Source organism: Semicossyphus pulcher, unplaced genomic scaffold, assembly GCF_022749685.1.
Source record: "Semicossyphus pulcher isolate SPU_LCO1_2020_fin unplaced genomic scaffold, fSemPul1.0.p SCAF_4, whole genome shotgun sequence".
NCBI classification, from domain to species: domain Eukaryota; kingdom Metazoa; phylum Chordata; class Actinopteri; order Labriformes; family Labridae; genus Semicossyphus; species Semicossyphus pulcher.
This window is the reverse complement of record NW_027211715.1, coordinates 11,745,675-11,757,556: the sequence shown is the minus strand read 5'-3', so window position 1 is coordinate 11,757,556 and position 11,882 is coordinate 11,745,675. Positions and strand designations below refer to the sequence as shown.

The following is an 11,882-nucleotide window of genomic DNA, read 5'->3' as shown; positions in this document are numbered from 1 at the left end:
CTCTAAAAATATAATAAATTGGCAACATAACAATAAATACCAAATTACATATTACTCCAATTTAAGTGCAAATGCTTCGCCCTGTTATGCTAGCCACCGATTTCCAACACGGCAAAGAAACATTTTTTTACATTGGTAAGAACAACACAAATTAACATTACTAACTTCACAAATTGTAGCTCAACACCTTAATAAACTCTATGCATGAACACATTCACTGAATATGCTGTATTAAACATGTTTTTTAATAATAATTTCGGGCGCCGTTAATACCACTTACCTTCACAAGGTAGTGCAAACAAAGTCTGAAAAACATGGCGACCTGTGCAGAACAATATCGCCAACTACGGTGTCCTGTAAAGGACAAATAGCTGGAGTTGCTAATTTCTGCCAGCAATAGATAGCGCAACAATGACACCTTGTGGCCAATTCAAGGCTACTACCTTACATCTTTCCCTTCCTTAATTGATGGCGTCACAGCCATCAGACCAAACTAAATACAATTAAGGCCACATTCTTAACATATGTAGATCCCAAACAAATAAAAAACAAAGTGTAGCAAATGTTCAGTGAATAAATTATATCACTGTGTAAAATCAGTGCATGTGCAGCTGTGGCTAGTGTATATGCACCACTTTCGCTCTTTGCCACAACTTCCATCCCCTCTTCCTCTTCTCCTGGTCACTTTCTGACTTCATGACTTGTGACTCGAAGGACAGTTTCTTTGGGGGGCGTCGATTTCTTTGTGGGTTTCTCCTAGGAGGCCTGGGACCCTGAGGAGAGTTGTCCCCACTAACAGTCCCATTTGCCTCTCCTCCTTCACTCATTTGTCCTGTCTCCATGTCCATATCCTCTATGCTTGTGTGTCCATCCTGTCTGTACATTGTCTCAGGTAGAGCTTTCTCAACACCTTCTTCTGTAAGCTCCATCTCCCAGCCCTCGGCTGTATCTGACTCAGTGCCTGTCTCTCTTGCATCCGAATCCCACTCAACCTCCTCTCTCACCTCCACTGGGAGAAACATGCATTGTGTTAGTAGGTTGCGTTGGATTACTCGCTCAGTTTCACCACCCTCTGGTCACACCACATACACAGGGATGCCCGGTTGCTTTTTCACTACTACTATGTATGGGCGAGACTCCCATTTATCTCTCAGTTTCTGCCTTCCCTCCACATGACACACTTTGACCAGTACTCTATCCCCCGGACTGAAGACTTGACCCTTTGCTTTTTGGTCATAGTACTTTTTCTGCTGTCCCTTAGCATTCCTAGACATTCGGTTGGCCTGGGCATAGGCATGTGACAGACACTCATGCAGAGTTTGGACGTAATCACTGTACTCACATGGCTCATTCTTGGTGGGGAGTCCAAAGATCAGGTCCACTGGGAGCCTTGGGTGTCTTCCAAACATCAGATAGTATGGTGTATACCCAGTCGAATCATGTTGCGTGCAGTTGTAAGCATGTGTCATGTCATCCAAATGCTCATGCCAGCAAGTCTTTAAGTGTGGATCCAATGTCCCTAGCATGTTTAAGAGTGTCCGGTTGAACCTTTCGGTGGTCCCGTTGCCCTGCGAGTGGTAGGGGGTGGTGTGGGTCTTAGTGATGCCAGTACACTTACACAGCTCCTTCACAATAGCACTTTCAAAGTTTCGCCCTTGGTCTGCATGCAATTTTGCAGGGAAGCCAAATCGACAGAAGAAATTTCTCCACAGCACCTTAGCCACTGTGCAGGCTTTTTGGTCCTTGGTGGGGTATGCCTGTGCATAGCGGGAGAAGTGATCAGTAACATTTAGCACATTCTCAATAACACCCTTGGATCTTTCCAGCGTCAAAGAGTCCACACATACAAGCTCCATGGGTGCGCTGCTGTGGATGCTGACCAGGGGAGCCCTGTGGCCTGCAGTTGGGGTCTTTCTGAGGCAGCACCGCTCGCACTGCTCGCACCAAGCCTTGATTTCCTGGAACATTCTTGGCCAGTAAAATCTTTCCTTTATCATCTGCAATGTTCTTTCAAATCCCAAGTGCCCCGAATCATCATGAAGGGCAGTTTTGACTGATGTGCGCAGTCTCTGTGGCAGTAGTAGCTGCTCCACTTCGCCTCTCTGACAGTCTTGAATGCGGCGGTACATGATACCATCTCTTATCACTAACCTCCTCCACTCCTTTAAGAGCAGACGCACTTCTCCCCCACCTTCAACCCTCTCGCTGCGGCTTGGCTTTTGGTTTCGGCATTTGAAGTGCAAAACTGGGCCGATGACAGGATCCCCCTTCTGCCCTGCATGCATCTCCTGTTTAGTCATGGCAGGAAGTGACTCTGTCCCCACATCACCATAGGGCTCACTAGACACCTGGGACTGACCCTGTTCAGGTTCCCCTGAGACAGCAGCGCTCTCACCTGGTGTGCTCTCTGCATCTGGTTTGGTTTGTGTCTCCCCATGCCCCTGCTCACTGTATCTCACCTGCTGAGGGCAACTTTGTAAGACCTGGGCAACTTCATGGCCAGACAGGCGGGAGAGGGCATCAGCATTTGAGTTAATCTGACCCCTTTTATAGTGGATGTCAAAATCAAATGCAGACAGGCGAGACACCCACCGCTGGCCCGTAGCATCCAACTTCGCTGAGGTCATCACATACTTGAGGGGATTGTTGTCCATCTGGACAGAGAATTTGCACCCGTAGAGATGGTCATAGAATTTATCTGTCACTGCCCACTTCAGGGCGAGGAACTCGAGTTTATGTGCAGGATACCTTGTCTCTGCTGGGCTCAAGCCTCTGCTGGGCTCAAGCCTCTGCTGGCGTAGGCTATGACTCTCTCAGCTCCATTCTGCACTTGTGCCAAGATGGCACCAAGCCCCGCCCCGGAGGCATCAGTTTGACAAACGGCAGGGTGTAGTCTGGATAGCCCAGCACTGGAGCAGTAACTAGCTTCTCTTTTAGGGACTGAAATGCCTCCTCACACTCATCAGTCCACAAGAAGGGCAAATCAGGACCTGCACACTTCTTCCCTCCTCTTTTTTTCTTTCTGGGGTCATCAGTTGTGAGGCGGTACAATGGTGCAGCTAGGTGGGAGTACCCAAGGACATAGCGCCTGTAGTATCCTGCAAATCCCAAAAACTGCAGCACCTCTTTACGGTTGATGGGCCTTGCCCAGTCCTTGACCTTGCTGATCTTCTCTGGGTCGGTTCTGATTCCTTCTGCCGACACCACATGACCCAAATACTGAACCTCCTTTCTCACGAGCTGGCGCTTGGAAGGCTTCAACTTCAAGCCATGCTCCTGAAGCCGATCGAACACCAGCTGCAACCTCTCTAGATGCTCTTCAAAGGTTTTGGAGAAGATAATGAGATCATCGAGATAGATCAGGAGATGTGTGAAGTTGAGGTCACCAAAACAGCAGGTCATCAGCCTCTGAAAGGTAGAAGGAGCATTCTGCAGCCCAAACGGCATTCTGTTGGCCTCAAACAGACCCATGGGAGTGCTGAATGCTGTCTTGTGTCTGTCGTGCTCCATTACTTCCACCTGCCAATAGCCAGACGTGAGGTCGAGAGTGGAAAAGTACTTTGCTTGCCCAAGAGCCTCCAGGGCTTCCTCTATCCTCGGCAGAGGGAATGCATCTCTTGTGCTGCAGGAGTTCAGCTTCCTGTAGTCTATGCATAGTCTTAGGGACCCATCTTTCTTGGCTACAATGACTACAGGTGATGCGTACGGGCTCTTGCTGGGCCGGATGACTCCTGCACTTTCCATCTCCTTTAACAGCCGTCTGACATCCTGCCACTGGGAGGGGGGAATTTTTCAATATGGGAGCCGAAAAGGCTTGGAGTCGACCAGGGGGATTTCATGCCTTACTGTTTTAGTGTAGCCATAGTCCAGGGGATGCTGCGAGAAGACACCTGCATTCTTCTCCACCATCTCTTTAAGCAGAGAACGCTGGTGCTCATCCTCCACTGCTGCTTCAGTAAGGTCCACACTCCAGCCTGTCACCACCTGATCACAGCTCAGGCATGCCTCTCTGTTCTCTTCACTGTCTCCTTCCCCCTGCTTTTCATCTGCAAACTCCACTACCTTGTCCACCAGGAAAGCATTGGCCAGGTGTGTGTGTGGCGTGATTGTGCCCCCATCCGAGTGATGAACCTGTCCCAGCATACTGTGACAGGTTCATCACTCGGATGGGGGCACAACCTTTTTTCACATCAGCCAAAACCTTGGCAACAAGGAGGTTTTGGGGGAGTTTCAAAGAGGAGTGGCTTTCCATCAGGGCTGTGTAGGTCTTCCTTTGTGGGCCTGCTTTGATGTAACACATTAAATCCATTTCTTTTCAACCAGGGATGCGAATCTTACATCCATTATAGACAGCAGGGCCCACCATGTCATCAGTTTCACCTTCTTCTGTGCCTCCAACCTCCTGTAGCGCTGTATACCACTCTGGATGGCTTTCTTTATTCTTGTGGAGAAACTGTCGGCCAAAGGTTGCTCGGAGATGGCATCTGGAGGCACGAATGACATTGGTCCCTACAAGCAGAGGGACTGAGGAGCGATATTCAGAGTCAGGAACAACAAAAGCTGGCACAGCCTTAAACTCTTTACCCAGCACTTTAAGTTCGATGTGTAGGACACCGTAGTAGGGCACATTCTGGCCTCCAGCACCCTCTATGGGTATTTTAGAGGACTGTAGCTTTTTCTCTTGAAGGGTGGGGTGTTCCCACCAGTATCTGTGGGTAATACTGGTTACTTGAGAGCCAGAGTCAATGAGAGCCCTGCACTGTATTCCATTGACTTCCACCACACCCTCATTCCTGGGACCCACTAAGGGAGGGCCCTCTCCTTCATCGCTGGTCTCTTTGTCCTTCAGTAGGGGACCTTGCTGCTCACCCATGGTTTCCCCGGTTACCATGGGCTCTAGGCGTTTAAATGTTGAGGTGACTGGGACGTGTTCCCTTCTGCAGGGGCCATAGGCTGAGGTTGCTGAGCCCAGGCCGTGTTGGGATTTGGAAATGTTGCTCTGCAGACCCGGGCTATATGTCCTTGCTTTCCACACCGGTAACATGTAACACGTGCAGCCTGGACAGAATTTCCTGGAGATGGTCTGGGTCTTGGTGGGGGGACAGGGGGTGGAGCTGTGATTCTTGATTCAAGGTGAGACAACTTGGCCAGGTGTTCCTCCTGGTTAAGGGCTAGCCTCTTGACCATCTCAGTCAACTCTGTTAACTCTGATGCATGTTTTGTTCTTTCGGTCTTCACATTTGCATTACACTCAGGCGTGACATGTACCTGAGCATTCGCTTTCTTTAACTTTTGTTGTGACTGGAACTTTTTAGTTTCCCTTGCTAGATTTCGCAGTTCAACTTGAAGTTCTCTGAAGCTGAAGAGTCTGGACTTCATCGGTGCAATTCTTGAATACACCTCCTCGTCATGGAGTCCTCTTAAGAACTGCCGGGTGAGTTTACTGTCACGATTAGTAAAAGGCCTGCCACCCCTTTGACTTTCTTCCACCGCTCGCAAGGTCGCCTCCAGCGATATAGCATTAGAGCAGGCAGACTCTCCTCCCCGTTGGCTGCACTCATAGCTAGTGGGTCGAAGGAGCCTTGTGATTCACTGTACTCTGCTCTTAGCTCCTCAAATGCTCTCTCTGGGGTTTGCTCATAGGGGGGTAGGTTCAGGACCAGTTTTCTGGCCTCACCACTCAGGTGTCGCACAACAGTAGAGAAGCGAAGGTGTGTGGGAAGCTCTATTGCCTCCAGGAGATATTGCATGTCACGTAGCCAATCATCAACAAGCATCTTGCTATCCGCATTACCAGTAAACACTTGGACATTTTTGACTTGATGCGTCTGCATGAACCCACCATAGGTCATCTGTGGGAGACCAGGATGGGCTGTGACAACAACAGGAGTCTTTGGGGGTGGGCCAGGTGGGTTGGAGGATTGGGGTGGATGCATTGGATGTAAGAGGTCACCAGGATACTTGATGGTTTGATGGTTAGGCGCTGATGCCTGTAGCTGCATTGGAATTGGGGCATGAAGTTGAGCAGTGTGGCTGAAAGCTGCATTTGCCACTTTTAGGTGGCTGGGCATGGTTGAGTTGGGGGCCCCTGCACTGGTGGAAAGTTGGAGCATGGGGATTTCTTCTCTGGGCTCTTGAGAGTATAAAACAGGGGCTGGCGATACATGCCTCTGAGGCATGGGTCCATCAGGGGGGGGTTTATTCATAATTTTCATTGTTGGTGGTGTGTAAAGCCTTAGCATGGGAACCTGGGACACAGGAGTAGACTGTGAGTAGCCAGTGTAGCCTCGGGAACTGGGCTTAATGTCCTGCACTGAGTACATGGAGGCAGCTTGGTGGTTCATGAAGGGCTGTGGCACAGTTTGCATTTCTAGTGGGATGGGCTGACTGAGGCTTTCAAGAGGCAGGGAGGCTTGGGGACCGTAGGTGTTAGATTGCGGTGGGGGGGCAGAGCCTGTCATCATCTGCACTGTCGGCAGCGGCATAGGAACATCCTTTGGAGATGGTATTTTTGGCATGCTGCCATCTGACCTGTTTGTCTTGCGTCTTGCTCCTGTGACTGGCGTGACCTCAAAATCTGTCAAGGGGGGCTGGGTTGAAGCTTCAAAGCCTCTAGAGGTAGGTGCATTGGCTGGAGTAATACAATGTTCAGTATAAGGCAACAGCACTGGGGGTGGTGGGGTGAGCCGCGGGCCTAGTTCGGGGCCTGAGGGCTGCCCAAAGATCTGGTGATCATAGATGTGATACTGCGGTTGAGGGTTGAGGGTTGAGAGTTGAGCAAACCTGGTGGTGTGGTTGGTATGCTTGGGTCTCACCACTTGCTGTGGGCTCACTGGGTCAGTGTCTGCCATCGCCCCGTCCATCAGAATGCAGGTCTGAGTCCTATTTACTTCATAGTTGTGGTTTGAGTCATAGCTGTGGCTTGCAGCAGGCTCAGGGAAGGGTTGAATGTTCGAGGCCCCTGCTGAGGGTCCTTTTAGACCTAATGGGGAATATGTGTAATCATTTAACATGTTGTTGTTGTTTTCAATACACACTTACTGGTATCAAATGTGTGTGTAGCAGATTGGATTTAGTATGGCAATATCGAATGTGCGACTCTATATATTAAACAGTTATGTCTTATATATAATGTAGAACAGGGTAATGACAGAATACAACTGCAATCAAATGTTAACTAAAACACTCATCAATCAAAACAATGCTGACTATGAATTTAAGCTCAATTTGCCAGAACACAACTCTCAGTTGAACTAAATAAAAAAATAGTACTTAAACACGAGCAATATACGAATATTATTAACAAAGGATATTTCAATGGAATTATTATTATTTTTTTTTTTTACATTGAAGGATATGCTGGTGAAGGTCAATGTCCCTTCGGCACACAGTCCCAAGAATCAGGATGATGACATGGGCCTCTCGAAAAACAGTCCACCAGATAGCTGAAACCGGCCTCAGAGTTCACTCACTTATGATGTCAATCAGTGTCCTGTGTAGCTGGAACTGCTGCTCTCATTGTCCTTTAGACGAGCTGTGGGGCCCTATAATCTCTGTCCTTTTGGTCTCTGAGTGCCACAAATCCGGGTCACGGCACCAAAGATGTAACCCTCTTTCTCTGTGTGTCCGTCGGCTGGAGGTAACTCTCTACACACCCCTGGGACTCTGCGTTGTGTATTAATTGTGGATGATTGGGTGATGTAGTGTAAAGAGAAGGAAGCGCTGGACGCAGGATTCAATTTGTGGTTGAGACCTGGACAGGTTTTATTCCCTTGCAGGTTCTCTAATGTCACAGTGGCTGCTGGCTTCATCACCTTCACAAGGTAGTGCAAACAAAGTCTGATTTAGAAGTTAATCGTTAACACAAACAATGATCTGACAAAGAATAATAATAATATTAAAATAAATATTACTGCCAGGCTAAATTAAACAAAATCAACACTCTAAAAATATAATAAATTGGCAACATAACAATAAATACCAAATTACATATTACTCCAACTTAAGTGCAAATGCTCCGCCCTGTTATACTAGCCACCGATTTCCAACACGGCAAAGAAACATTTTTTTACATTGGTAAGAACAACACAAGTTAACATTACTAACTTCACAAATTGTAGCTCAACACCTTAATAAACTCTATGCATGAACACATTCACTGAATATGCTGTATTAAACATGTTTTTTAATAATAATTTCGGCCGCCGTTAATACCACTTACCCAGTGACGTGCGGTCAGGAGAGGCAGGGGAGGCAGAGCCTCACCTGTCATCATAAATAAAATATATAATAAACAGATAAATTAAATGGTTATATTTATCAAATGGTTTGAACTATAAACTGATTTTCCATTTAACTTAAACAATTTGGATCGTTTTTTATTAAAAATCGCTGAATTTTCACATTTCCGTTCAAATACGGGGAAGAGACGCACAGTGAGGCAGCAGCAAGCTGAGCCTCACCTTGGATTGCGCAATCCCTCACAAACTGTGCTCTGCCATGCAATGAGATCGTGTTACTGTCTCTCTGTATGTCGCCAATAAAACACTTTCAAACACTTTTAATATATGCCCCCCTGGCTTTCCATAGTTTAGCTGATGTATATAATATATGTGTGTAACCTGTTTAGTGTGCTCAGCGATCTTACAACGGCAGTGAAGAGGCACTGGGTGAGGCAGGCAGTTTTCTTGCCTCAACGTAGGGGGCGCTGGTGAGCCCAGAAATGTTTATGCTACTCCGCAGCTGCAGAGTAAGTGACAGCGAGCAAGCAACAACGTTAGAGTCCATGGTTACCGAGTCAAGTGCAGTGATTTTTTTTCCCCCTCTCGCTCCGCTTGGCTTCAGAATGGAGGATTTTATATCCAAACTCCAACAATTTTCTAAATTGGACTTTCAGTCGAAACAGGAGGTAATTAATACAGGCAGACCAACACCGGAGCTGAAAGGGTTGCTTCAGACTACGGGACAGAAGATTACCCGCTCTTTTCAAACGGAGTGGTACACAAGAAAAGACTGGCTGTGTGGATGTCCAGCGAGGAACCGCCTTTTCTGCTTTCCCCGTCTTCTTTTCTCAACCTGTGACAATGTCTGGACTCAGATGGGATATTGTGACATGAAGAATTTGCAGAGAAGCCTCAGCAAACATGAGCGGTCTACCACTCACATTCAAAGCCAGATCGCGCTAAAAACTTTTGGGATCTCCAGGATCGACTTGGCTTTGGATGAACAGCGGAGGCTGAACATCAGCATCCACAATGCTAAGGTAAAGGAGAACCGAGAGATTTTGAAAGATCTCATCAATGCCACCTGCTTCCTTGCCAAACAGCAGCTGGCATTTCGTGGAAATGATGAAAGCACAGGCTCTGCTAATCGTGGCAACTATGTTGAGCTCCTGTATGCTTTTGCTGAGAAAGATGACAGGCTAGCTAGACATTTGGAGACATCCACTGTATTTTCTGGCTTGTCAAACAGAATACAGAATGATTTAATCAAAGCGGTCGGCGATGTCATCACAAATGACATTAAAAAGGAGATCAGTGCAGCCCCATTTGTTGCTGTAGAAGTAGACGAGACCACCGATGTCACAAACAAAGCTCAGATCTCTGTCATTTTGCGCTATGTGGCTAAAACTGAAGCAGACTGCGAGGTGAAGGAGGCGTTTTTGGGCTTCGATGACATGAGTGCGGACAGACGCGCTCCTGCCATAGCTGAGTATGTCCTGGGAGTGTTGGAGAAATATAACTGTGTCGACAAGCTTGTTGCTCAGACTTATGATGGGGCGGCTGTAATGGCATCAGAACTTAATGGGGTGCAGGCTAAAATTAAAGAGAAGGTGCCCGAGGCCATGTTTACCCACTTTTATGCACACAAGCTGAACCTGGTGCTGTTGCATTCAGCAAAGTGCATGCCCGAGTCTCGCACGTTTTTCAAAACAGCGGAGGGACTAGGGGCATTTTTTAGTAAGTCCACAAAGCGCACCCACTTGCTGGATGATGTTGTCAAGCGCCGTTTACCCAGAGCAGCGCCTACAAGATGGAGCTCTAACTCTAGGCTGCTGCAGACCATAAGCATGCACCAAAATGACCTGCGCGCGTTATTCCACATTATTATGGAAAATCCTGACAGCTGGGATAATGACACGCTGATGATGGCAGCAGGATACGATCGGTGGCTGTCAAATGCATCGACATGCTTTCTCCTCACGGCATATGAGCGCATTTTCAATGAAACTGACGCACTTTTCAAAGTGCTGCAAAACAAAGTGATGGACATTGAATATTGTCTTGCACGCATCCATGACACCGTAGCAGCGCTCGGGCACATGAGACTGGAGTTTGACAGTTTCTATGACCGATTTGAGCAGAAATGCAGCGCACTTGGCCTGACAGAAAGTGGAAACAGAGTCAGACAGTCGGTCAGAGATAAACGGAGACAAGTGTTCTGTTTCATTCTGGACAACATCAGTGATCAAATGAAGGCCAGGTTTGATCATTTTGGTGAGCTAGCTTTCCTTGGTTTGGTGGATTGCGCAAAATTCAGTGAAATGTCACAACATTTTGATGAGATGAAACTGCAGAGCCTGTCAAAATACGCCAAGTTCTTTGACTTTGTGAGACTAAAGGCGGATCTCATCGGACTGTATAGCTCACAAACAGTGAGGAATGAATGTAAATCTCCTGGACAGCTTCTCAACTTTTTGGCCCAGAAGGATCTCATTCAGACTGTTCCTGAGGCAACAAAGTTACTCCAGCTGGTGCTCACTGTACCTGCTACGACAGCGTCAGTGGAGCGGTCATTCTCAGCACTGAAAAGAATCAAGACTTACAGTCGGAACAGGACTGATCAAGGACGGCTTTCTTCCCTGGCAGTGATCTCCATTGAAATGCAGAGACTTTTAAAACTGAAAGAAGACAGGGAAGACTTCTACAAAAAAGTAACGGACATTTTTGTCCAGAAGGATCGGCGCATGGACTTCATTTATAAATAAAGGTAAGAGACCATAATAATGTTTTTTTAAAATGAAATGTGCGTCACTTGGGGTACAGTTTGTATGTGTAAGGAATGCTGATATGAGATATGAAACATAACCCGTTAACTGCTGCCGATCAAATGGGAGAAAGGGCTGGCTCAATTCGTGGCAGCAGCTAGTAGTGGCGCTTCTGGTCTGCCGCTGCAACTACTGCTGTTTTGATCATCTGTTTTTATTTTTTATTTTATAAAACAGTCGTCATTGTTGTATTAGACTCGATGGAAGTAACATTTCCATCATGTGATTTCTGCATTAATTTGGTTTTCTTAATTAATCTCTCAACATCTGTCTCAACCGCTGCCGCTGTGTGGGGCAGCTGCCACTGACTTGCCGCTGTGCATGTGTGTGTGTGTGTGTGTTTGTGTATGTGTGTGTGTGTGTCCGTGAGGTAGACACCGGCAACTGCCGTGGCAGGTCAGTGGCAGCTGCCTCAGACACCGGCAACTGGAGTGGAAGGCAGGAAGCAGGAAGTGCCACTACTCGCTGCCGCTGCCACGAATTGAGCCAGCCCTTGCTGTCAAATGGTGAATAATCTACTCTGTTGTTGGGTTCATATATTTGTAAATCTGATTCTGATGGAGTCAGTGCCTCACCAGCCATGAACCTCACCGCACGTCACTGCACTTACCTTCATAAGGTAGTGCAAACAAAGTCTGAAAAACATGGCGACCTGTGCAGAACAATATCGCCAACTACGGTGTCCTGTAAAGGACAAATAGCTGGAGTTGCTAATTTCTGCCAGCAATAGATAGCGCAACAATGACACCTTGTGGCCAATTCAAGGCTACTACCTTACATATATGTTGTCATTTATTAAAAGATCCAAACATGAACACTGTAATCAGGCTGTTGA

At 47.2% G+C, this 11,882-nt stretch overlaps 1 protein-coding gene across 1 annotated transcript; it reads left to right on the top strand.

Moving 5' to 3' along the window:
• Positions 1–9,112: 9,112 nt before the first annotated feature.
• Positions 9,113–10,987, top strand: LOC138607275 (zinc finger MYM-type protein 1). The gene has a single exon (XM_069679854.1). The coding sequence runs from the start codon at positions 9,113–9,115 to the stop codon at positions 10,985–10,987; it is 1,875 nt and encodes a 624-aa protein (XP_069535955.1).
• The last annotated feature ends 895 nt before the right edge of the window (positions 10,988–11,882 follow it).

Excerpts from the sequence above, each read along its gene's own strand:
- LOC138607275 (XM_069679854.1), top strand. The coding sequence starts at position 9,113 with ATGAAGAATTTGCAGAGAAGCCTCAGCAAACATGAGCGGTCTACCACT.